This window comes from Phocoena sinus, chromosome 4 (assembly GCF_008692025.1).
Source record: "Phocoena sinus isolate mPhoSin1 chromosome 4, mPhoSin1.pri, whole genome shotgun sequence".
Taxonomy (NCBI): domain Eukaryota; kingdom Metazoa; phylum Chordata; class Mammalia; order Artiodactyla; family Phocoenidae; genus Phocoena; species Phocoena sinus.
Window position 1 is genome coordinate 60,513,314 of NC_045766.1, and position 27,878 is coordinate 60,541,191.

General features: G+C 40.8%; 2 protein-coding genes across 8 annotated transcripts in view; one reads left to right on the forward strand and one right to left on the reverse strand.

Annotated features, from left to right (window-relative positions):
* The window catches only part of MCF2L2 (MCF.2 cell line derived transforming sequence-like 2), a 237,004-nt gene that overhangs the window by 93,566 nt on the left and 115,560 nt on the right, over positions 1-27,878 (reverse strand). For all 5 annotated transcript variants that reach the window (XR_004349619.1, XR_004349618.1, XM_032629983.1 and 2 more), the window contains exons 13-15: positions 19,964-20,141; positions 15,238-15,329; positions 1,057-1,142 (exon numbers count right to left, since the gene is read on the reverse strand). Coding sequence is in view for 3 of the 5 variants with exons in the window: in XM_032629983.1 (XP_032485874.1) it covers positions 1,057-1,142; positions 15,238-15,329; positions 19,964-20,141 (356 nt within the window). In the remaining 2 variants the exon portion in view is untranslated. The remainder of the gene's footprint in view (positions 1-1,056; positions 1,143-15,237; positions 15,330-19,963; positions 20,142-27,878) is intronic.
* The window catches only part of B3GNT5 (UDP-GlcNAc:betaGal beta-1,3-N-acetylglucosaminyltransferase 5), a 63,311-nt gene that overhangs the window by 19,923 nt on the left and 15,510 nt on the right, over positions 1-27,878 (forward strand). The window lies entirely within an intron of this gene.

Sequence of the window (27,878 nt, forward strand, 5' to 3'; positions counted from 1 at the left end):
CTGTAACTTCTCCCATTTGCATTTCACATTAGAAGTATGATTTAATCATTTCCTATAAATTAATACAATAATTCATCAACTAACATAAAGGATTCATTATAAGAATTATAAAATTACAATTATAGAAGTAAGTATGGTTGTAGTAATAGAAAAGTCCCCAATGATATACTGTCACTTAAGGAAAACAACAGAATACATTGCCAGGTGGTGCTTTTCAGACATAACCCAAGTAAATACAGTTTCAGATATGCTGAATTGGGCCATTTACTGTAACTCAAAGGTATATTCAACCAGTAAGAGCCCACATGTTTCCTTGTGTACACCTTAAAGTGAAAGACTAGGAAGTAATCTAATTAAACTAATACTGGCTTTAATCAAGGGGAAAATTCCTAAAGATGTTTGTTCATTCATTCTACAGGCATTTTTTTGGAGGTCTGCTAAGAGCTAAACATGATAGACCCTTGGGATAAAAGCAGCTCATAAATGAATAAGTCAAATGGTGTGGGTAAAACAATGTGACAAAGGCTAGAATAGAAGTAATGATGGGGATTCTGAGTACAAGGAAAATTTTTTAAAAAATGAATTTCCTCTCATGCTTTTGGTCTTAACTGCCATAATTTAGGCTTTCTGATCTGCAGAGCCTTCACATGCATGCAAACACCTTGCTGTAGGCCAAAAATAGCATTACATTTGTATAAACTGTGTTTATGGGGAACCTATATCCTTTAAATGCTTTAAAACCAATAATTCAATCAATATTAGCAATAGTTTTTCATTTACTATTTTCTTGATAATACACTGTTTTTAAAAATTGAGTATCTTGGGAAGCCTAGTTTATGAGATGCCATTTTCAGCTCTTGCTTGTTGCTTTTATGAGATTCATGAGTTTTGTTCTCCGGTACACAATGAAGGTTAGTATAAAGAATAAATATGTGATTTTATCTAGGAAAGGTAAGTGATGAGATTTAAAACAGAGCATACCCTACCCTCCTCCCCCATTACCCCCACCCCTCTAAAGGGTTAAAATGACTTCTACAAAGAGATGTGCAATCTTACCTGCTGGGGGAGAGATTTTTGGAACTGTCAAGCTGCTCTGGCTCAGGGTTCTCCCCATCATGACTGCTTTCAAGTATTTCTTCATTCTGAAGTGAAAGAAATTTTGGTAAGATCATCTATTTGTTTGGGGAAGGAGGGCTCTTACCTATATTTTTCTATTCCTAAATGTCTTTGTTTTGTTGTTGTTTTTAATTTTCTAGATAAGTAACATATTCAGTTTCTCATCTTTCTCTTTCTTTCCTGGGTTATCCCCAACCACTCTGTGGATCTTTTACAGTTTCCCCTTGAGGCTTCCTTCAGGAACATCAAAAACTCATTCACAAAAGCAGGTATCCTTTTTCCTTAAATGAAGGGACTATTAACATTGTATTCTTCCCCCTTCCCTGCTGATTCACAAAAATGATTCAGAGTTTGCTACAAGGGACAGCAAAGGGATCATTTGATTCAATGTTTTTTGTTTTTTGGGTTTTTTTTTTTCTGGGTAAGAAATCAATGTCTGGAGAAGTTGTGGCCTGCCCAAGCCCAGAGACAGAGCTAGACAGAGAGGAGATAAGTCCAGGGTCCACTTTCTCAGGCTGGTAATCACAAGTCCGTTGAATCACACTGCCTTCTTAGGCCAGTGCACAGTGGTCACCAGTGCTGGCTTAAAGCCAGCTGGTGGTCGGAAGCCCTGCTCCACTGTGTGCCACCGCTGAGACCTTGGGTGTGTGTGTGTGTGGGAAATCCGGGAGGGGCCAAAAGGAGGGAGGAGACGCCAGCCCTACTCTGTCCTGCCAACCTCCCAGAAACCCTCATGCTGGGACCCATCTTGGCTGAGAGACGCATGTGCCACCAGGAAAGACCCTGAGTCAGACCAGATATGGGCCAAGCAAGATGACTGGCCAGAGACAACCTGGAAAGCTAACCCCATTACCATAAAACCTAAGACTGCAAGCCGTGTGGCACAGCAGTTCTCCTGGGTTCCCTTACCCTACTGCTCTCCGCCCGCCCGGGTGCCCTTTCCCAATAAAGTCTTTTTTTAAACATCTTTATTGGAGTATAATTGCTTTACAATGGTGTGTTAGTTTCTGCTGTATAACAAAGTGAATCAGCTATACATATACATATATCCCCATATCTCCTCCCTCTTGTGTCTCCCTCCCACCCTCCCCATCCCACCCCTCTAGGTGGTCACAAAGCACCAAGCTGATCTCCCTGTGCTATGCGGCTGCTTCCCACTAGCTATCTATTTTACATTTGGTAGTGTATATATGTCCATACTAATAAAGTCTTTTGCTTTGTCAATTAAGTGTGTCTCCTTGGACAATTCATTTCCGAGTGTTAGACAACAGCCCACTCTCGGGCCCTGGAAGGGGACCCCCTTCTGTAACAGCATTATCTGCCGCATAGTGTTGCAGATCTTTTTCAGAACACTGGGCGGACTTCCCTGGAAGTCCAGTGGTTAAGGCTCTGCGCTTCCAATGCAGGGGGCGCGGGTTCGATCCCTGGTCAGGGAACTAAGATCCAACATGCCAGACAATGTGGCAAAAAATTAAAAAAAAAAAAAAAAGAATAACACTAAGCATTTAATTCTCAAAAAGAGACAAGACTCCCACTCAATTTACTTTCAAGAAAATATCATTTTAACCGGGAAGTGAATTTGTATATCATATTGATAGCAACGGGAGTATTATAAGGGTATTAACCAATAATGAACAAGTAGATAATTAGCCAGCATTTGAATTCTTCCTGCCTGCTAGGTTCTGTTTAAATGAGTTATTTTACATTCTCACAAAAGGGAGTATAGATTTAGAAAGGGCCCTCTTGCAAAAGTATTATTAAGGGAAATTTAATGAATAAACATAAAGATTCCTTGTAGATTAGAGCTAAAAGTTGGACGATGAGCTTTTCCCAGATTCAGATGAACAGATAGGAAGAACCTTGCAAAACAGGTGAGAGTTACAGGCTGCTGAGTTAGTTGTAGACAATGCAAGAGAGTCCTCTCCCTGGATTAACAGACAGCAGTCAAGGTAAGGCTGTTTTATTATCCACAATGCAGACCACAGAGACAGCAGTTTAAAAGTGTTCAGTGTATGAAAGAAAACCATGGATTTTCTATCTTTTCATAGATGTCTTCCCAAATCTGGCATCATATTCAGAAAGCCAGCTAACAAATAAAGGAGGATTTGGGATACTAGTTTGTTAATTTAGCTCTAAAATACATGAGCAATCTTACATTCAGGTTCATATTTTTTCTTTTAAAATAGGATATCATTTCAATAAGAATCTAAATTTTTAGTTCCCTCTCTTAACTATATTTGACCAGAGACTAGAATATATTTTTCATTTCAGTCAATATACAGAAATAAATACCAGTCCCTGGATTCAAACCAAACTAGGTATTTTCACTACACTACCAAAGCTCTTTCTTCACATTTTCATGTAATGTTGAACTAATTACTATAGCAGTTAATGTTACACTGCATCCCTTTCTAGTTCCTTCTCTGTGATGTTACTGTGCCAGAAACACTCACTGGACTTTGAGCTCCAGCCTTATTCATCTTTGAATCCACAACATGCAATACCGTCAGAAAGAGTAACCACCATTACTAACAAAACTCCCTCTCACTGTGAAACTTGCTTATGCTTGTGAAATGAATTGTGCTCTTTCCAACTCTATTGACCTATTGTTAGTATGGTGGATTGTAGAGTCTCTTATTTCCTGACAACCTAGTATAGTGATGGAAAAATACACTTAAGGTGCAGGTATGGGCTTTATCATTTTATGCAGAATGATAACGTCCCTCTACTTTATAGGCTTTGTCATGCATGAGATGACCTCATGGGCTTGCTGAAATGCTTAGGCATGGACTTGGTCATGTCAACCCATATTCTTGTGGCCACATGTCAGACAGTTGGTGTCAGGGTGGAGGGAGAGTCCTCTGTCAATCAAGTTTGATGCAATACAACACCCATGGTTTTGAGAATGTATGGGAAGGATCCACAGCAGATCTGGGGACTGTTTTAATAAGAGCCGGCAGTTAACTGCACTGTATACCAGTGTTTTGCTAAGGTTTAGATGGATTAGTTCTGGTGCAGTGGCTTTAAAAACTGACCACAACCCACAGGAAAAACGTTTACATAATAATACTTATACACATATACTGTGATTTATAATAAGAAATATATATTTGGTCTTCATGCTGTTTCTGGCACAGAGTTCCTAAAACCCTTTCAATTTCTTGTGATAGAGTGTCTTGATATTTATAACAAACCCCTTTCAACCACACTTGAGTTTATGTTAATGAGGTAACTATTAGGAAGCACCTACAGCCAGCCAGTGTCTCAGAAGCACAGGTGACAACCTGGGTTTGCAAATGGTCTCTGAAGGGGCATGGGAGCGGTCTTATAAGGCTGAGCCCTCAATGTTTGGCATCTGATGCTATCTCCAAGTAGACAGTACAGAATTAATTGTTTGTTGGTGTTGGGGAAAAAATATACAGCAGATGTACGTATAACTGAAAAATGTTTGTGTGATTTTGTGATGGGATACATTCTATTTTAAAATTCTATCCCATTCCCTTCTGTTTATTTTATTTTTTTAAAACGCTGGTGAACCCACCAAACTGAGTTCACTATCACCATTGTGACCTGTAATTTGAAAACCTCTTAAAGAGTGAAAAGAACACAAACTGAGGTGTGACAGGTAAATCTGGGTGGGAATCCCTGGCTTCCATTTGTTTGTTTGTTTGTTTGTTTTTTGTGGTATGCGGGCCTCTCCCTGTTGTGGCCTCTCCCGTTGCAGAGCACAGGCTCCGGATGCGCAGGCTCAGCGGCCATGGCTCATGGGCCAAGCCGCTCTGCGCAGCATATGGGATCCTCCCGGACCAAGGCACGAACCCGTGTCCCCTGCATCGGCAGGCGGACTCTCAACCACTGCACCACCAGGGAAGCCCCCTGGCTTACTTTTAAAGAAGTGGCCTTGGGTAGCACCTTAGTTCTCTGTCAGTAAAATAGGGGTATTACATCTACATCAGAAGGTTTTTGTGGTAATTAGAGATAATGTATTAAAATGCTTAGCACAAAGAAAAGAAGAAATGACATTTATGGTTGGCTCTTTAATATCTACTGTGTGGGGATTAAAATAGGTAATTATGGAAGGCACTCAACATGCTGACCTTCAGTAATTGCTGGATAGTTGCTACTGGACCCCATATTTCTCACTAGCTGGGAGATGTTGGCTGTCGCTTAATCTCCCTGGGCAACCATTTCCTTCTGTGTAAAATGAGGGAGATGTTTCATTTGGCTATGAAACATTTCTCTGCTTATAATATAAAATGCCAACATAAGTGCTATTGCTTCCAATTTTGAGATGAAAGCTCAATTGTAGCCAGAGTACTTTTGGGAAAATTTTAAATTAAGCTCCTGAAAGTTCTAGGAGGAAGAGAGCATATTCAAATAAATGCCTGCTTTTTTCAAATATTGGTCCTTTGATTCAAATAATGGACCGAGAAAACTGACCGCAGACCAACCCACCAATTGCTGCTTTATTTCTTTGTTGGGGTTTCCTTATGAGCCTCAGTGAATTATAGAGTAAGGTGATTTTAAAGCAGAGCACTAAGTTTCTTGTGAAATCATATCCTGTTCCCCTTCAGTCACCCTGACTTGGGGATGCCCCAGGGCACCAAAGAAGGGATTTTCTCAGTCAACTGCTTTAAAAGGGAACCAACCCATAAACTACTCTGTTGGGAGGCCAATCAGGTGGGAGACTCCCTCCTCCTGTACGTTCCTTTCATTCTGAAGAAAAAGGGTGGCAGTGAAGGCGGGCAGGCTGGCAGCTGCTCCAGGCCCAGCGTCACTCCCTGACCCCCACTTTCACCCTAGCCTCTCTCTGGTTTCAAAATGACACCAACCCACATGCAGGTTTTCTAGGATCACCTTTAATGATGACTTCCTGTATCTTCTCAGCAACACAGAATCTGTTTTGTCTCCCCATATTTTGAAGAAAGACATATTTTCAAAATTTGAAAAAAAACAGGTGAAGTGCCAAACCTGAAGGAATTTTTTTGTAAAAAAAATTTATTTCAATTTGTCTGAAGAATCTTTTTTAAACTTATATTTTAAAAATTATCAAGAGGTAATTTTCAATTGATTATTAACATTTTTTTTCTTCCCCAAAGGAGAGAGAGCAACATTTGAAACAGAATCAAAGTTTTCCCTCAAGTTAGGTGATTTCCCTTTATGATTTTAGGAATGCTTGGAGAGCAATTTCAGCTCCAACTCTTTTAAAGAGATAGTATCTGGTAACTTAAGGTAAAAGTATGATTTATTATATTATCACATTTCTTAAAAAGGAAAGCTGCTAGACCTAATTCTGAGAGAGAAAAGTTAAGGCAGATAAGGAGCTGAACCACCCTCTTCATTTAAAGCATGAAGAGTGATCATTGAAAGAAGCGTTTAAGGTTATTAACTCTTTTCTGGGATTGCAAATTAATTATGAAAACCTGAGAAAGTAAAAGAGGTATGACAAGTAAGAATCACTGAATAATTACAGAATGGCACAGCTTAGAGGAGGAGAGCAGGAAGGAAAGGAAACCTCTCCAAAGGGCAGTCACCTCCAGCTTCAGTCTAGGGTGGCCTTAGAGACACTCTGTTTCCCAGAGTGAAAAACATCAACCTTGGGAAAGAGTAGCCTCCCCTCTCCATTGCTGGTACTGCCGGGAAAGGGGAAACCCCACCCCCCCGATTTTTGAGATTCAGTGGGTTCTGATGTGGAGAATAGGAAGGACTTCTGAAGAACAGGAACCACCTTGAGAATCTATCCTTCAAGTGAATTCCTACCCGGCTGGTCTGTCCTATTTGCTCCCTCTCGTTGGCCTTTTTCCAGCACATCTTTTCGTACACTTCACTGGCATTGCCTGAAGAAGCCACTACCTAAGGATTCCTTTAGATAATAGGGCAGTCAGTCCGTTTTAAAACATGGCAAGTGTTTGCAGGAGGGTTATGGGGCTGTCAGTCACTCAGCCTTGCATTGCTGTGAACTAGCTCATTCAGATTTCTCCCAATTCTAGTCCAGATTAGCTGCATTGGGAGGAGACTTCCAAGAGGGAGGGGAGGGGTGGCGAGGAAAGAGGAAGGTTTTAGGACATTTTATAGACTGAAGCCCTTTGGAGGGCTTGAGGAGACAGGCGTAACTGGTCCTGAAGCTTTGTGGAAAGGGGAAACGACTAGGGAAAGATAAGGAAATGGGTCCCAGATGGAAACTTTACAAAATTTTTCCAGGGTCTCTTTTATCTAAGATCTTGAGTTTCTCAGCTAGACTTGTTAGTAATTAGTTCAGTGTTCTTACTGGTTAAATTGGCTTTTATAGGCTGGACTAATACTCTAAACATTACTTATAGTATTTGTTTATGGGGGAAATGTCTTCTTAAAAAACTGCAAACATTGCAACGTTGTTTTACCAATGATATGCAAGTCTGTATTTCTGTTAAAAATATCAGAAAGTGAGAAACATGTCACAAGATACCTTTCTCCCATTCCCAAACCAAGAAAATGGGGAGGAAATAAGTAACCCAAGGACATTGAAAAGAAGTTGTCCATACATCCTGAATTTTCTCAGACTGTTTGATTTCATGTGATTTTAACTTTAATGCATAAATGTTAACGTAACAATTTTTACATGTCTGTAAATCTAACTTAACTCATAAATAAAATCACAAATTTGAAAAATGCTTTATTAGATTTGCAAAAGTGCCCTAACCTAGTTAATTTCCAAATAACCTCAAGGCCAACTGGTTGACTCTTGCTGGTGTGGGGAGGAGTATAGCCCAGCTAACAGAAAGAGAGTGTGTAGGTTACTGTTATAGATCCACGAGACCACAAATGCTGGACTCAGCCTGCCTAAGTCCTCACTTTCTACTGTTCCCCCGAGTACTCTATACTGGGCAACAAATTCATTCAATGAAGATTCCAAGATGGAAACCTTGAAGGTATTTTCAGTATCTTCTTTTCCCTCCCTATTAAATCTATCCCCTTATTTCTCTGCCTTGATCTATTGCTTCATTCATCAAATTTTCTCTGACAGTCTAGAGCATTCCAGGCACTGGGGAGAACACCTGGACTAATGGGTATGAGCTCTGCCCATCTCCTTTTTTGCCACTGCCATTAGTAGGCTCTCAACATCGAAGTCTCACCTGGACTGGGACAACTGCTGGCAGCTGGTCAGCCTGCCTCTCTTCATCTAATTTACTCTTCATTGCTGTACCAATGTCAAACTGATACACAAATGCCCTTGCTGGCAACAACCCTCAACGAAAGCCTTCAGCAACCTGTCTTTGGTCTACCTTCCCAGCTTTCTTGGACTATTCCCGGAATAGCCTATGCTCCCTTCAGACTTCTGAGGCTTTACATCCTTCCCCATCCAGGAATGCCCTTCTCTATCTTATCCACCTTTCAAAGTTGTATTTATTCTTTAAAATTAAGTTCAGGGACGTCCCTGGCGGTCCAGTGGTAAGGAATCTGCCTTCCAGTGTAGGGGATGTGGGTTCGATCCCTGGTTGGGGAATTAAGATCCCACATGCCACGGGGCAACTAAGCCCGCGTGCCACAAGTACTGAGCTCATGTGCCTCAGTGAGAGAGCCCATGCACCACAACTACAGAGCCCACGTGCCTTGGAGCCCATGTGCCTTGGAGCCCGTGTGACACAACTAGAGAGAAGCCCGTGCGTGGCAATGAAGAGCCCACGTGCCGCGACTAAGACCCAACAAAGCCAAAAAAAATAAAGAAAAATAAATAAAATTTTAAAAAAACTCTTAAAAAAATTAAGTTCAGGGCTTCCCTGGTGGCACAGTGGTTGAGAGTCCGCCTGCCGATGCAGGGGACATGGGTTCGTGCCCCGGTCCGGGAAGATCCCACATGCCACAGAGCAGCTGGGCCCGTGAGCCATGGCCGCTGAGCCTGCGCGTCCAGAGCCTGTGCTCCGCAACGGGAGAGGCCACAACGATGAGAGGCCCGTGTACCGGACAAAAAAAAAAAAAAAAAAAAAATTAAGTTCAAATGCCACCTCCTTTGGAAAAAAACACCCCGACATACTTGCTATGAACTGTTCCCTCTTCTGCCTTCTAACACATTATATTCCTTTTACTAGAGGTAGGTCATTCTGCTTTATATTATAAATTATTGGAAATATGTTGTTTTCCCCATGAAACTTGTAAGTTTCCTGAGTTTAGGCCCCATGTTAGAATTGTTTCCCATATGTGACCCATAGCAATTGCTTTGATATATATTAAATTGAGCTGAATAAGCCACCCAAATTGGATACATCAAATATTTTAGTCATGTCCATTTTTTATTGATGAGAGAGCAAAGCCAACAGTGGTCTTACTGTTATTCTCTCTTTTTTCTCATGTAGTTCCCTCAGTGAAAAATACATTCTCATACAATAATTTAGTCACATCCTCACTCTCCTGCATTTTGGACTCTGTATTAGCCTAAGAGATCCATATCTACCTTAATGATTTCTTCTTTATCCCAATTGCCTATGAATATAGCCTCTAGGCCAATGTGACCAAAAGTGCAGTCCCTTGTACCACCTGCATTCTAGTCACCAAATGCATAAGTTAAAAAGTCATATTCTGGGGCTTCCCTGGTGGCGCAGTGGTTAAGAATCTGCCTGCCAATGCAGAGGACATGGGTTTGAGCCCTGGTCCGGGAAAAGCCCACATGCTGCAGAGCAACGAAGCCTGTGCGCCACAACTACTAAGCCTGTGCTCTAGAGCCAGCGAGCCACAACTACTGAAACCTGCGCGCCTAGCTCTGCAATGAGAAGCCGCTGCAAGGAGAAGCCCGCACACCGCAACAAAGAGTAGCCCCGCTCAATGCAACTAGAGAAAGCCTGCATGCAGCCACGGACACCCACTGCAGCCGAAAATAAATAAATAAATTTTTTTAAAAAAAAAGTCATGTTCCTGGACCCTAATCCAGACCTCCTGAATCAGTGTTTCTGTGGGTGGAGCCTGAAAATCTGCATTATGAATAAGCTTCTCAGGGTTGTAGTACACAGGAAACCTTGAGAATCTTCATTCTAGATATTGTTCAGAGAGCTTGGCTGAGGAGATCAAGATTTGGTGGATTCTTTGAATCTCGAAGAATGACCAGACTTTAAACATCACAGAAAGTGAACAGTGAAATGTGCTTAGGGTTCACATAGTTCTCTTGGTGAGAAACAGAAAAGTAAATGAAAGATTTTGGGATTCAGAAGAGTGAGAAAGCAAAAAACTAAATTTGGCCCTGAGCTCTTATCATTTGGCAAAAAGATACATATTCGAGAATAGGAGAAGCTATTTAATTTAAGACCTGAATCCAACCTTCCTTCAGCTTCTTCTCATCTTTTACACAAAACATTCTATTTGTAAACACAGGATTAACTGGGAAACTAACATTACTAAGAATCTTCTGTATGTCAGGCATCATGCTAGGTGCTTTCCATATATTTCTTATTTAATCAGCCACCTGTGAGGTTACTTTATTTAACTCCATTTTGCAGAAGAGGAAATTTAGGGGATGAAAGGCTAAGTAAACTGCTAGTTAGGTAGATTAAGTAAGTAATCCGGTAGACAGGTTAAATTAGATAGATTAGGAAACTGCTAGATTAAGTAAACTGCTAATTTCAGATTCCAGTTCGATCATTTACTAGTTGTGTTAGACTTGGGGAAACTCACTTAGCTCCTCAGAGCCTCAACAGCATCACAGATAAAACAAAGGAGACATCACCTTCCTCACAAGTTATTGAGGACTTGAGATGAAATCAGGTACACACAGCACCCAGCACAACGTCTAGCCCTCAGTCAGTGTTAGCAACCCTTCCCTCGCCTCTCTGTTCTCTTCCTGCCTTGACATTTTTTGTTTTAAAAAAATTTTTATGAAGGAGCCTGTTTGCTCAGAAGCATGAAAAGATCTCGCTATTTTAAACGACTTTAATAGGTGCCCAGGAACACTGTTCGTTGGTGTTCACAGCCAGTAGCTCTTCCTTTTTCCTGAGGGTTGACATGCAGGAAAAAGAAATCCTCATCAGCCTTTGGCTTCTTTCCACCTCTAAAGAGGCCATGACGTGAGCAGCCCAGGGAAAGCAGCCCTGGTGAGTCATGCTTTCAGCTTCCAACTGGTGATGGGAAGGGCAGAAAGTAGCCACATCACTACTGCTAGGAGCCACAGGGAAGGACTCCACCATGGCTTTCCCAGACAGTGTCAGTGAGCCAAGCGCAGCCCTCACAGCTGCCAGATGGCCCCGAGAATCTCAGCCGCCTCCTCAAGTTGAGCTTGTCAAGTTCCTGTGAACTGGCACACCAAGGATTCTCCTGCCAGAGAAGAGGGAACGCCTTTTTTGGGAATGAGTTCTCTGCTGATGATAAGACCTTATCATGATTTTAGTTGCAGTAGTGAGTATCGGTGACTCCAGCAGCAATCATGAATGGTTTGGATTTATAGCTTTTTTTTTTCCCCCCTGTGAGCATTTACTCTTGAGGGCAAGGAGGGGCATTTATCACAATGTTATGATTCACTCTCCTAGACTGGTTATGCCTTCATTTCATCTTTCAGTTCCAGGCCTAAGGCCAAAAAGGTGTCAGAATGGTCACCGAGAGTCAGATGCCATGTTCTACTTATCCTGGTCATCTGTCTTGGACAGTGGCCATAAAACACAAGCAGCAGTGATTGTTCTTGATGGTAATCAACCTCCTTGTCCCTCTTTTGAACCGTGCAGAGCTGAATCTAAACCTTCTTTTCTAACCTACTTGTTTTCTTACTAGTTTCCTACAAATTTTGGAATAATGATTTCCCTGGTTATACTACCCACCTTGGAAAACACTAATTGCATTTACTGACCCTAAACTGATTTCTAAGTCCAGGACTTGGGGATTTGGTGCACAAATCCCCTTTCTTCCTATTCATATTTTTCACGACTGTGGATTCTGCTCACTCTTCTCATAGCCCTGGGCTTTAGAAGCAGCAGTCTGACCAGCCACTGTTTTCCAAAATGAGGAAGTTTGGCAGCCTTTGTTCCTACCCTGCTTCCTTTTCTCCCTTGACTGTTAATATATATGTTCTTGGGGGAAAAGCCCTTCATTAAATACCCAAACAAGGCAACAGTGAGGGAAAAAGCAACACAAGCACAGAAGGATGATGGTAGCATGTACTCGTGCCTGCTTAGCAGTACCTATGCTGTTGGTGATCTGCCTAAACACAGGGGGAGAGAGCATCTTAGCAGGATGGGCTTGGAGCCTGAATTAAACAAACAGCACAGCAGAAGGAAGAAACCAGAAATCTGGTGGTCAGGGCTTTTTGAATTCTACTCAGCATTTTCCAACCCTGTTGGCCTCTGATTCTATCTCCACCCCTGCTCCTGCAGTGTCTATTTTTACAAGTATGTAACACAGGAGTAAATAATGAATGTAGCTTATGGAAACTTTTGGCCTTAAATACTTCTGAGGTCTTCCCTGAGGAAAGGTGCTTTATGTTTATTGACAATATTTCCTTTTTTTCTTTTACAACAAATAAAACAATAGCACTCATTGTATTGTTTACAATTATTGAAATAATTTACTCTAATTTTAATTCTTATATATGAGAACCTTAACATACTTACAACTCCCACGACATCTTTATGAAGTGTGCAGGTCATAAATATGTTGTCTAAAGATGGGCAAAGTAAGTCACAGAGATATGAAGTGAGTTCCAATCACATTGTGAGTCAATGCAATGGCATATGCGTTCAGGTGCCAAATCTGGGCTCTGGTGCACTTGACACAGCCCTCACCTTCAGAGATGACATTCTTTGAAGACCAGCATACAGAAAATGGTTGAGTGATGCTCAGTTTTGAAGGTGAATGAAATCCTTTTTATATTACTTAATGATTTCACAGACTTCATGAATGTCAAGTCAGGTGAATTTTAGTTACATTTGCCCATTTCAAAAAAATAACTGATCAAGACTGGATGATACTATGAACAACTATATGCCAACTGGACAACCTGGAAGAAATGGACAAGTTCCTAGAAACATACAGCCCACCAAAACTGAGTCAAGAAGAAATAGATAATTTGAACAGACTGATCACTAAAAGTGAGATAGAATCTGTAATAAAAAACAAAATAAAACAAAACAAAAACCTCCCTGCAAACAAAAGTTCAGGACCAGATGGCTTCACTGGGGAATTCTACCAAACATACAAAGAAGAACTAATACTGATCCTTCTCAAACTTTTCCAAAAGGCTGAAGAGGAGGGAACACTCCCAAAGTTATTCTATGAAGCCACTATTACCCTAATACCAAAACCAGACAAAAACACTACCAAAAAAAAAAAATTACAAGACTGTATGAAATTGCAGACTGTTTCCTAACTCTGGAAGACATGGTGATGCAATAACTCCAACCATGAGGGATTCCAAAACAGCAATGACAGTGTCCTTATCTGCCCAGAATACAGAAGGATGACTGAACAAACTGACAGAAGAATGCAGCTTTCTCTCTCTAAGAAAAGTCTGCTGGGAACTAGTTCCCACATTGTTTCTGCCTCCAGGAAGAAAAGCCTAAGACTTTCTTTCTGCCTGACTCCTTAATGGTCAGTGGAGTCTCCGTGGGAGGCCTAGATTTGGACATATTGGGAATTGATGATGGATATGAACTATTGCTGAAGTCCATTTGAGCCCATGGTCTACTGGCTTCTGTTTCAGAACCATTCAGTCAGCCAGATATTTAATTTTTTTTTTTTTTTTTTTTTTTTTTCAGTACGCGGGCCTCTCACTGCTGTGGCCTCTCCCGTTGCGGAGCACAGGCTCTGGATGCACAGGGTCAGCGGCCATGGCTCACGGGCCCAGCCCCTCCGCAGCATCCTCCCGGACCGGGGCACGAACCCGTGACCCCTGCATCGGCAGGCAGACTCTCAACCACTGTGCCACCAGGGAAGCCCCAGATATTTAATTTTTTAGTGAGGCAGAGGGAAGGGACCCCTTCTGGGGTGGCTGTGCAGCAACATATATTCACAATTCATTTTGCTTGGGTTTTTAAATATAATGTTACTTTACGATTATATAGTGCTTGGCCATTTTCAAATTTTCTCTTAATGCTCAAAACAGTTTCAGGAGGTAGCTATTGTTATTCCTATTTTTACAGATGAGAAACTGAGGTTTAGAGAGTTTATGTCACTTAAGTCTAGGTCTGCCAGATTCCAAAGCTTATGTGCTTTTTTTTTCACTTTTATTTTGAAATAATTACATAGATTCACATGAGTTTGCAAAGAAATGTACAGGGAAGTCCCATGTACTCTTCCCCCAACTCCTTCAACGTTAACACCTCACACAACTAGAGTATAGTATCAAAAGCATGAAAATGATTTTGGCACAATCCACAATGCTTATTCAGAGTTCACCAGCTATATATGCGTGCGTGTGTGTGTGTGTGTGTGTGTGTGTGTAGCTGTATGTAATTTTGTCATTTTTTTTTGATAAATTTATTTATTTTTGGCTGCGTTCGGTCTTTGTTGCTGCACAAAGGCTTTCTCTAGTTGCAGCGAGTGGGGGCTACTCTTCGTTGTGGTGTGTGGGCTTCTCATTGTGGTGGCTTCTCTTGTTGCAGAGCACAGGGTCTAGGTGCATGGGCTTCAGTAGTTGTGGCATGTGGGCTTCAGTAGTTGTGGCTTGTGGGCTCTAGAGCACAGGCTCAGTAGTTGTGGCGCATGGGCTTAGCTGCTCCACGGCATGTGGGATCTTCCCGGACCAGGGCTCGAACCCGTGTCCCGTGCATTGGCAGGTGGATTCTTAACCACTGCGCCACCAGGGAAGCCCTGTCGTGTTCTTTTTATATATAAACCATACACTGTTCTACCAATTTTAAATATGAAGTCAGATTATAGGAATGAATAAAATGACTTTTCCTTCAATAAAACAATATCTACCAACAATTATGTACATTATGACCAAAGAGCTTTTGGTTTCTATTTGCAATTAAGAAGAAAGGAAAGGATGAAATTCTACAAACCTCATCTCTTGGGAGCACTAGTCTGTGCTACGTGCCTTTATGGGCACATCTTCTGGAGGTGATGGTAGGTATGAAATAGGGAAACACAATTTATTGGTTTATTGATAATTATGGCAGCAATCTTATATCATGTCAGAAATTTCTATCAGTAAAGGAAAGGTGATCATACCTTGACTTCAAATTTAGTCTCATCATCTTTCTTTTCCACAGAGTTTAAATCCGTCTCCACATAACGTTCCTCAGATGTTTTCTGATGAGGAGCTAGAGAGACAAAGAAAACCTGCCATTAATTTGGCTTATAAATAACTCAGAGCACTTAGCCTAACTTGGACCATGTTGATACAGTTGATTAACAAAGCTTCATTGAGCTGCTACAGTGATTTCCAAGTTAGTAGATGAAATTGGAGGTGAAGGAGAGATGCAGAAAAGAAAGAGTCCTTGATCCCAGGCATTTGATTCAAAGAGAAAAAAGTCACACTCAACACCACAGGAAACATCAAACCACAACAAATCAGTAAATGTAATGTGGTAAAAATGATAGTTTCCATCATTCCCAATTTTAAGGCCTAGCTAAAAAGTCACTTTCTTCATGAAATCTTCCTTAACTATTCCAGACTTCTTGGATTCTTTTAATGCCCTGATATTTAGCATTAAGTCATCTGCGATGTATAATATTGTACTTGATGTTCTTGGATTAGAAGATTCAATTCTAGGTACCACATTCTATTGAGTGTATTTTTTCCATTATACAGGTAATTAATTTGTGATTATTACAGAAAATTTGAAAAATACTAAACTCTTACCATTTAAACACACTGTGATTATATAAGGGAATGTCCATGTCTGCCCTAGGCAGAAATCGTTGCTAATCTGATGATCTAACAGTTGCATTCCCAAACCGATGCAAATGTATTTTTGGTGGACAGGATGACTGTGTGAAGAATCAGCTGAGTCTAGAGGGAAACGGGCAGCCTTGCTCTCTCCTCTTAATCATTCTCCCTCCCTCCTCTCCTTCCCACAGGGCTCTCAGACACCTGAGAGATACCCTTCTTCAAGCTCCATGGCCATTTGGTAGTAAGATTGGGATTTGGGTAGGAGAAGCCCTGGTTATGCTTGAAGTTTCTAACCCAGCTTTACCAGAGGGCTGCACTGGGGGCGATGGCTACAAGGCTAATAAGTAAGTGGTAACTTGAATTCTTGTCACCATCACCACCCTTGTATATACAGTTTCTTTGGGAAACTCATGGGATACTTGTGATTAATCCAGGACAGGATACGAGCATTTCTGGGTCCTATGGCCAAAATGTCATCCAGCTAATGCCACCAATAGCACCCTGATGCTTATCTGTGGTAGACTTGTTGGAGGCTGACTGTCTTGCCTCCAGAGGCCCCTCCCAAGCCTCAAGTTCTGTGAGACAACTGGAAGCAGCTTGGGCTTTCTGTGGGTTTCCCATACATGTTATGTTGAAATCTGTAGTGAAGCACTGTTTGCTGCCCCAGGTTATGCGACCACTGAAGCTATTTTATAACAATGGACAATCCATTGGGCTCCTCATTCTCTACAGGATCTCTGTAACCTGAGTAATTCCAGGCATAACAATGGGAAGCTGGAAATGCATACACTAATTGGCAACGCCCATGACTGAGAAGCACCTTCCCTTAACGCTAAGTACAGCGATGAAGTTAAAGGCAGGGACGCGGGAGCCATGCTGCCAGCGCTCAAGTTTTGCTCTTCCACACATGAAGCATACGTTCTCAAAGAGCCTTAGCCTCTTCATCTGTATATGGGGAATAATGAGAAAGCCTACAGTATGGGGTTGTTCTGAGGCCTTAATGAGCTAGTATGCACAGTGTTTAGATCGTGGTAAGCACGCAGTATATTTTAGCTATTATTATAGCCACAAAAGAATTTTTTCATGTTCCTTACGTACTTCAGAGAGGTTGAATGTTGTACGCAAGACACCTGGCTACCAAGAGTCAGAGCTGAGATTCCAGCTCCCGTCTCTAAGCAGCTCTGACCATGTTCCTTACACTGTGAAATATAATAGTCTATCTTGGCACAGACTCAGTTGCTAAAAATCAGACAAATGTATTTGAAAATCCTGTTAGCGATCAGCTAGAATCCACACTTGGTGGTTAATCTCCAAAACAAAAGTGCAGGATTGTTATACAAAATGAGCTAGTTGCCTGACCAAGGTCAACGATACCTGTTCAGACATGTCAAAGATCTGTGGACCCTAGGAGGGTCATTACCTACTATGAAATCTTGTGTGGAAAAAGCTGAGAAACAATCTATCATTCCTGCTTTGTTTACTTGTAACAAACGTATGTCCTTTATATAGGTATACATACAGCTGATTCACTTCATTGTACAGCAGAAACTAACACAACATCGTAAAGCAATTTTACTCAAATTAAAAAAATAATAATAATGAGGGAAGCAAAAGTCATCGAAAAGAGCATAATTTAGTTTTGGGAAAGAGCACTAGATGGGAGGTCAGGAGAACTAAGCCCTGTTTCCAAACATCCAAGAAGGATGTCTCTCTGTGTGTGAGTGTGTGTTTCTGTGGTATGTGTGCATAAGTGTGTCTGTGCATGTGTATGCATGTGTGTGGAAAAATTCAGGAAAGAAATTCACTGAACTGTTATCAACTTTTTAATTCTAAAAAGTTTAATATGTTGTAGGAGACAGGGGACTGTAAGCTGTACTAAATGGGGAGTTACCAAAAGACCCCAAAATTTTCAGATAAATAAAAACTGAAAGAATTTGTTGCAGACCTGCAAAACAAGAAATGCCAAAGGGAGGTTTTCAGCCTGAAGAGACAAGACACATGATGGTAATTCAACAAGGAATAAAGAACACCAGAAATGGTGAACAGGATGGTAAAGATAAAATTATATATATATAAAATTATAAATATAAAATTATATACACAATTTTTTTCATTTTTTCTTCCTTTCTCCCAATTTCTCTAAAAGATATATGACTGTTTAGAGCAAAAATTATAACACAATATTGGGGTATGTAACATATGTAGATGTAATATTTAGGATAATAGCACAGAGGATGATTAAAGGGCACATGGAACTATACTTTTGCAAATTTCCTGTATTTACATAAAGTGCTACAATATTAACTCAAAGTAGATTGTGAGAAATTAAGGATGCACATGGTAAGCCCTAAAAGAAACACCTGGGGAAAAAACAATGCAAAAGTTATGTATGTATGTTAAAAAGCCAGTAGAGGAATTAAAATGGAATACTAAAAAACTGGCTAACCCAAAAGAAGCCAGGAAAAGAGATCAGAAGAATAAAAAACATATGAGACAAATAGACAACAAATAACAAAATAGTAGCTCTAAATCCAACTATATCAATAATTACATAGTATGTAAAATCAACTAAACACTCCAATTAGAAAGCAGAGGTTAACATGTTTTTAAAAGGCAAGACCCAACTATAGCTGTCTACAAGAAATATACTTTAAAAATAGACAGAAATAGAAGAATGGAAAAAGTGTATCATGCAAACACCAAGCATAAGAAAGCTGGAATGGCTCTATTAATATCTGACAAAATAGACTTCAAGACAAGGACTTTTACTAAAGATAAGAAGGGAAGGAGAGATATTTCCTAATTATAAAAGGGCCAGTGTATCTAGAAGACATAATAATTATGAATGTGTGCTTAATAAAATACATGAGGCAACAAATGACACATATATCATACCCAAGAATGTTTACCCAGGAATGCATGATTGTTTTAACATTTAAAAGAAATAATTGTAATCTACCATATAAACCAATAAAGGAGAAAAAAATATGATCATCACAATATATGCACCAAATAGAGCATCTGAAAAATTCAATAATCATTCGTGATAAAACTAGCAAATTGGAATAGAAGGGAACTTCCTCAATCTTATAAAAGGCATCTGTGAAAAACTTACTGCTAACATCGTACTTCAAGGTGAAAAATAAACTTTTTCCCTGCATATTGGGAAAAGACATGGATGTCTGCTCTTACCACTTCTATTCAACATTGTACTAGAGTCCCAGCCATCAATCATCATAAGGCAAGGGGAAAAAAAGCATAAAGATTGAAACAGAAGTAAAACTGTCCTTATTCACAGATGATATGACTATATTTCTATACAGAAATATATTCCTATTGATAGTTATATATGGTAAGTTCAATTCATTATAGGGCTTTTTAAAAACATGAAATGCCTAAGATCTTTACACTCAAAACTACTATATTGTTGAGGGAAATTAAAGAAGACCTAAATAAGTGGAATGTTATAACGTTCATGAATTGGAAGACTCAACATTGGTGAGATAAAAGGTCTCCCCAAATTGATCTATATATTCATTCAGTGATCTATATATTCATCCCAGCAGAAACTGATAGGTGACTGTAAAATTTATATGGAAATGAAAAGGACCTAAAATAGCCAAAACAATCTTGAAAAAGTACAAAGTTGGAAGATTTACACTACCTGATCTCAAGGCTTACTAGTAAGCTATAGTAATCAAGACCACGTAGGATTGGTGTAAGGACTCATCTTTTTTTTCCTTTTTTTTTCAAAGAACCAATTTTACCCCTCCATTGCTAGTAGAATCTTATGGGCCTTTTAAAGGTCCTTAATGGAGTTTATTTTATGCTAATGTTATTTGTGCATTTATATTATTCTTCTACTAGACTGTGAGCTTTTCCTGGCATACAGGCACTCAGTTTTACCTAAATTTATAAGTCTTCAATGCCTGTACTATTCCATATCTTAAATAATATCTGTCAAAACAGTAACCATTATGCATCTTAAGCAACAATAATCTAAACCCTCATGGGCACCGATGAAACATAAAGCCACAAGACTTCTTTCCCCCAGTAACCTACCCAAGGTGGAGGGCTGGTGGATTTTTGGTGACACCCATTTTGGGGAGAACTCAGGACGCGGGGCCACGGGTTGCACTGGGCGAGTTTGTCTGGCTGCCAGTTTCATCAGACTCATTTGCCTCTTGTGAAATATTTCCTGCACATCACCTAGCTTCTGCAGGACTTTGTGGGCTTTGGCCTGTGGGAACAAAAGCAGTTCATGAGCCGGTCACTCTGCACTGAGCCTGAGGACATAAGGCATTCCCTTTCTCCCATCTTCCCCTCTTCCCTGCCTCCCTATCTCCTCCCTCAGGTGACCCTTCTCTGGGCATCTATATGCAGGTCATTGCACATCTCGCCTCGTACAGAATTGTGCTTCTAAGAGTCTGTACCTCCCACTTGATTGGCAGGAGTTGTATCTTTTTCACCGTTCTATCTCCAGTGCCTGAAACACTGCCTAGCACCGAGGAGTGCTCAGTAAATATATGCTGAGTGGGTAAATGTTCACTAAGCCATATCCATTCACAGTAGAAAAGGATGCCACAGGCCATGAATGAACGGCATTAGGCCAACTTATAAAACAGGAGGATTTCAAAATAAGAAATGTACCCTGAATAAAGGTCCTGATAGAGAAAAGACTGTAAGTATTCTGGGGGAAAAAGGTGGTTAAATTCTGAAGCAGGATCAAGGGAACCACAAAGATCTGTAATGAAAAGGATACACATTTAAATTTTAATCTGTGAGACCCCTTCTTTATATATAAGTAGGAAAGAAAGAAACTGAAGAAATACCAGGGGAAAGATGAAACTCAAACATGTTCTCATAACTGACTATATGCCCTAAGGCAGAGAGAGGTTCAGGAGAACAAGAAACAAGACCTGTTTCACCTGAGCTTCCCCAAGGCCTGAATTCAGCTGAATATGTTTCTTCCAGCAGGACGTCCCTCTAGCTCTGGTGGGTCAAGGAAGTGGGTAGCCTTCTCTTTGTCATGCTGAGTCTGACATCCACCTTGTGGATGATTTTAACCACCAAACAAGGGACCCAAAATTAGAAAAGCTGAACCACCATAATCCACGCAGGGTGGTCTGAGGATGCCAAACTCCAAAAGTACAGGCTCAGCACACACTGAGGGAGGTTGCCACAGTTTGCAACTGGAAAATGTAAGGTCTTTTCTATGCTGGGCCATCTTCTGACGAAAGGGCAAAGATTCCTAGGACTGGAGTGTTAACTATGCAACAACTGTTCCCTTATAGCCTAAGGCCCGGCTGAGGCTGACCTCTGCACCAAAATCTGGGGCTGGTCTCACTCTTTGGAGGGTCTGAGTGCAGACCTGCACTGCCCATACAGTATCCACTGGCCACATGTGGCTACTGAGCACCTGGAATGCGGCTAGTCTGAATCGAGCTGCTCTGTCAGTTTAAATACATGCTGGATTTTGAAGACTCATTTGAAAAATGAACATAAAATATCTCGTTAAAATACAATTAATTGTACAATAGTGATTGTATGTTGAAATAATATTTTGCACAAAGTTTAAAGAAAACATTATTAAAAACTGATTTCACTTGTTTTTTACTTTTTAAAATGCGGCTACTAGAAAATGTTAAATTACGCGTGTGGTTTGCATTATTTTTTTTTTAATTTATTAATTACTTTATTTATTTTTGGCTGCACTGGGTCTTCGTTGCTACACACAGGCTTTCTCTAGTTGTGGCGAGCGGGGGCTATTCTTCGTTGGCGGTGCGTGGGCTTCTCATTGAGGTGGCTTCTCTTGTGGTGGAGCATGGGTTCTAGGAGCGCAGGCTTCAGTAGTTGTGGCACGCAGGCTCAGTAGTTGAGGCTCATGGGCTCTAAAGCACAGGCTCAGTAGTTGTGGCGCATGGGCTTAGTTGCTCCACGGCATGTGGGATCTTCCCGGACCAGGGCTCGAACCCGTGTCCCCTGCATTGGCAAGCGGATTCTTAACCACTGCGCCACCAGGGAAGTCCTGCATTATATTTCTATTGCAAAGTGTTGATCTAGACCAGGGGTTGGCAATTTTTCTGTAAAGGATCAAATAGTAAATATTTCAGGCTTTGCAGACCATCTGGTCTCTGTCGAATCTGTCGAACTTGGCTGTCTTAGCATAAAAGCAGTCATAGATGATAGATAATACATAAATGAAAGACAGCAGCTGTGTTCTGATAAAACTTGGTTTACAGAAATAGGTAGCAAGCAGCTTTGGCCTACGGGCTGTAGTTTGCTGACCCCTACTCAGAGTCTGTGTCTAAAAGGTCACTTCAGAGAATGTGCCTCTGGCCTCAGGAAGCTCAGTTGTGCCGTGGACTAAAGGTTCTGATTACACAGCTAGCTATGAGTCCAAGTCCCCAAAAAAGCCAAATTCCCTTATGTCAGGGTGATGTATTTCTGGGGGGATGGTTATAAGACACAACTACTCTGCCCTTCTGGTCCAGTGATGAGCTTAAGGAAACTGAGACATGGGTGTTAATTGCTGCTCAAAGATCAAGAAATCTAACTCAGTGAATGATTGTCAAATTGGTGTTGTGTGGGGGACAGCCCTGGTGTGAGGTCAGTGTCACATGCTAGAGCCCAGTGACTCGCCACTCGGGCTAGACAGGACTTGGATCACCTTTGCCCTTTTGCAGCTTTCTCTTGAGACCCCAGGGTGAACTCTGGAAATAATGAGGCAGTCAGAAGAGACCCTAAATTCCTAAACTCAGATGAGGGGGAGGTAGTGCAAGATTAACCATTGCATTCCCCTCTTTCCTCTTTTTACTTGTAAATCCATTCTCCATACCACAATCAGAATTATCTTTCAAAAATTAAATATGATCATATAACTTCCCTGTTTAAAAGCCCTGCAGGGGCTCTCCGCTGCATCAGGATAAAGTCCAGACTCCTCATTCGGGAGCTCTGAGCTCTTCAGGACTTGACCCTGGTCTCCCTCCAGTCTCCCACCTGCCAGTACCCACCCTTCACACTCCAGCCTCCAGCTGCGCCAGTTTCCCTAATACTCGGTTCCAGCCTCTCTGCCTTTGCACCTCTGTTCCTTCTGCTGAGGTCCCCTCCCTCCACTTTGTGTTCCCTGAAAACCCCTACCTAGTCTTCCAGACCAAATCTAGGCATCCTCTCCTATGAACACCCTGGCCTCCCCCGGCTGAGCTGACCAATGCCTCCTCTATGTGCCTCACACTCCCTTCCATTCTATCTACTCTTGGACTAAGGAGCATTTACTGGGGACATGTTTGTCTTCCACCAAACTGCCAGCACTTTGATACAGGGACTGTGACTTTCATTGTTGATTCCCAGAATAAAGGGCAAACTGGGTACCCAACGAATATTTGAAGAATCAAATTTTGCTGTTTGCTACTGAGATTGTTTAATTCCCTGGACTGGGCAGTGAAAGTGAATAAGGGAGAAAAATCAAATCAGCAGCACTAAGAGGATAGCACAACAGCAATGTATTAGGAAAAAACACTTTGAAGAGCCTCAGACAGAGACAGGGTGGCTGCTATAAGAACAACAGTTTAACTGCTGATGTCGTTTTGATCATCACTGTGTCTTAAATGTAACAGACTCAATCTTTTAGACATAGAGTACCTGTTCTTGAGATACAAATTTTATTTTTTAGAATAGTTTTAGATTTACAGAAAAATTGCAAAATAGTACAGAGTTCCCATATACACCACACTCAATCTCCCCTATGATTAACATCTTATGTTAGTATGGTACATTTGTTACAATTAATGAACCGATACTGATACATTATTTTTATTATTAAATAAATTATTATTAAATAAAATCTATGCTTAGATTTTCTTAGGTTTTTTTTTTTTTTTTTTTTTGCGGTATGTGGGCCTCTCACTGCGGTGGCCCCTCCCGTTGCGGAGCACAGTCTCTGGACGCGCAGGCTCAGCGGCCATGGCTCATGGGCCCAGCTACTCCACAGCATGTGGGATCTTCCCGGACTGGGGCACGAACCCGTGTCCCCTACCTCAGCAGGCGGACTCTCAACCACTGCGCCACCAGGGAAGCCTCCAGATTTTCTTAGTTTTTACCTAATGTACCTTCCCCCACTCCCAGGATACCACATTACATTTAGTTGTCATGAGGTCTTAGGCTCTTCTTGGCTGTGACAGTTTCTCAACTTTTCCTGTTTTTTGATGAACTTGACTGTTTTGAGGATTATTGGTCAGGTATTTTGTAGAATGTCCCTCAGTTGGGATTTATATGATGCTTTACACATAATTAGACTGCAGTTATGGGGTTTTGGGGGGGAAGACCACAGAAATAAAGTGTCATTTTCATCACACCATATCAAGGGTACATACTATCTATATGACTTTAGACTCTTGATGTTGACCATGATCACCTGGCTGAGATAGTATTTGTTAGGTTTCTCCACTGTAAAGTCACTCTTATTTCTTCCTTCCCATACTGTACTCTTTGGAAGAAAGTCATTATGGGCAACCCACACTTAAGGAGTGGAGAGTTATGCCAGAGTATCTACATAAATAATTTGGAATTCTTCTGTATGGGAGATTAGTTTCCTTTCCTCCATTTATTTATTTATTCCATCATGTATTTATATCACAATGGATTCATGATATCTATTTTATACTCTGAGTTGTAATCCAATATTACTTTACGAATTTTGTTGCTCAAATTGTTCCAGCATTGGTCACAGGGAGCTCTTTCAATTGCCTCCTATGTCCCATCATTGTGGTTTGTTTTGTTTTGTTTTGAGCAGTTCCTTACTTTCTGGCACTATAAGATGCTCTGGGATCATCTTTTTTTAAAAAAATTGAAGTATAGTTGATTTATAATATTATATTCATTTCAAGTATACAACAGAGTGATTCAGTATTTTTATAGATTATACTCTATTAAAAGTAATTATAAAATATTGGCTATATTCCCTGTGCTGTACATATAACATTGTAGCTTATTTATTTTATACATAATAGTTTGTACCTCTTAATCCTTTACCCCATCTTGCCCTCTCTCCTTCCCTCTCCTACTGGTAATCACTTGTTTGTTCTTCATATCTGTGAGTCGGTTTCTGTTTTGTTATATTCCTTCATTTGTTTTATTTTTTAGATTCCACATACAAGTGGTAACACAGAATGTCTGTCTTTCTGTGTCTGACATTTCACTAAGCATAATGCACTCTAGGTCCATCCACGTTATTGCAAATGGCAGAATTTCATTCTTTTTAATGGCTGGGTAATATTCCACTATATATATAAATATATATATATATATTTATATATAGTAGAATATATATAGGTATATATATATCAATCACATATATATACACTGTATATATACACAGCGTTATATATTTTCTTTATCCATTCATCTGTTGATGGGCACTTAGGTTGCTTCCATATCTTGGCTATTATAAATAACGCCGTTATGAACATTGGTGTGCATTGTATCTTTTCAAATTAGTGCTTTCATTTTCTTTGGGCATATACCCAGGAGTAGAATTGCTGGATCATATGGAAGTTCTATTTGCAGTTTTTTGAGGAAACTCCACACTGTTTTCCACAGTGGTGGCACCAATTTACATTTCCACCAACAGTGTATACGAGTTCCATTATCTCCATTATCTTCAGTTTGAATGCCTTCATAAAAAAATTGAAGTAGAGTTGATTTACAATGTTGTGGCAATCTCTGCTGTACAGCAAAGTGACTCAGTTATCCACATAGAGACATTCATTTTTATATTATTTTCCATTATGGTTTATCCCAGGATACTGAATATAGTTCCCTGTGTGATACAGTAGGCCCTTGTTGTTTACCCATTCTAAATGTAATAGTTTGCATCTAACAACCCCAAACTCCCAGTCCATCTCTCTCCCTCCCCCCTCCCCCTTGGCAACCACAAGTCTGTTCTCTATGTGTGTGAGTCTGTGTCTGTTTTGTAGATAGGTTCATTTGTGCCATATTTTAGATTCCACATATAAGAGAATATCATATTTCTCTTTCTTTCTGACTTACTTCACTTAGTATGATAATCTCTAGCCACATCCATGTTACTGCAAATGGCATTATTCCATTCTTTTTTTATGGCTGAGTAGTATTCCATTGTCTATATGTACCACATCTTTATCCATTCATCTGTCCATGGACATTTAGGTTGTTTCCATGTTTTGGCTATTGTGAATAGTGCTGCTATGAACATAGGGATGCATGTATCTTTCTGAATTAGAGTTCTGTCCAGGTATATTTCCAGGAGTGGGATTGCTGAATCATATGGTAGTTCTATTTTTAGTTTTCTGAGGAACCTCCATACTGTTCTCCATAGTGGCTGTACCAACTTACATTCCCACCAACAGTGTAGGAGGGTTCTCTTTTCTCCACACCCTTTCCAGCATTATGTTATTGGTAGACTTTTTGATGATGGCCATTCTGACTGGTGTGAGCTGGTACCTCACTGTAGTTTTGATTTGCATTTCTCTAATAATTGGTGATGTTGAGCAGACTTCCTGGAGGGCAGGGCAGGTGCCTGCCCCCCGGTGGGGGGAGCTGGGCCTTGGCCCTCTGATAGTCAAGGCCATGTCTAGAGGATGTCTAGAGGTGGCTGTGGGGTCAGGAAGTCTTTAGGTAGCCTGTCTGCTCCTGGGTGGGGCTGAGTCCCCACCCAGTTTGCTTGGCCAGTCCCAGCACTGGAGCCTACATGCTCTTGAGTGGGGTCAGGTCTTGGTGCTAATGAGCTACAGGAAGGGTACCACAATGGTGCCCACCCACAACAGTGTCCAGTGGTAGAAGGAACTCCCAAGCATGGTTGCCGCCAGTATCTATGTGCCCAGGGTGAGCCGCAGCCGCCCTCCACCTCTCCAAGACCAGCAGGTGGGTCTGGCCCAGGCTCCTATCAAATTACTGCTTTTACCCTGGGTCCCAGAGCATGTAGGATTTTGTGTGTGCCCTTTAAGAATGAAGTCCTTACTTCCCCCGGTCCTGTGAAACTCCCTAAATTAAGCCCTGCTGACCTTCAAAGCCAAATGCCCTGGGGGTTCCTCTTCCCAGTGCAGGACCCCTGAGCTGGGGAGCCTGATGTAGGGCTCAGAACTCTCCTTTCTGTGGGAGAAACTCTGCAATATAATTATTCTCCAGCTTGTGGGTCACCCACCTGGGGGTATAGGACTTGATTATATTGTGAGTCTGCCCCTTCTACCCATCCTGTTGTGGTTCCTTCTTTATGTCTTTAGTTGTACAAGATCATTTCTTGTAGGTTCTGGTCTTTTTCATTCAATGGTTGTTCTACAAATAGCTCTGATTTTTGTGTGCTTGTGAGAGGAGGTGAGCTCGGCATCTTTCTAATCTGCCATCTTGGCCAATCTCAGAAATAGCCTTTAACATGTTGAGACATGTTCCCTCTATACCAAATTTGAAGAGAATTTTTATCATGAATGGATGTTGAATTTTGTCAAATGCTTTTTCTGTGTCTATTGAGATGATCATGTGATTTTTATCCTTCCTTTTGTTAATGTGGCTATCACATTGATTGATTTGCAGATCTGGAACTATCCTTGTATCCCTGGAATTAATCCCACCTGATCATGGTGTATAATCCTTTTTATATATTGTTGAATTCAGTTCGCTAATATTTTGTTGAGGAGTTTTGCATCTATATTCATCAGAGATATTGGCCTGTAATTTCCTTTTTTTGTGGTGCCTTTGGTTTTAATATCAGGGTAATGGTGGCTTCACAGAATGAATTTGGGAGTGCTCCCTCTTCTGCAATTTTTTTGGAATAGTTTGAGAAGGACAGGTATTTTCTCTTCTTTATATGTTTGGTAGAACTCCCTTGTGAAGCCATCTAGTCCCGGACTTTTGTTTGATGGGAGTGTATTTTTATTACAAATTCAGTCTCACTACTAGTAACTGGTCTGTTCAGATTGTCTATTCCTTTCTGATTCAGTCTTTG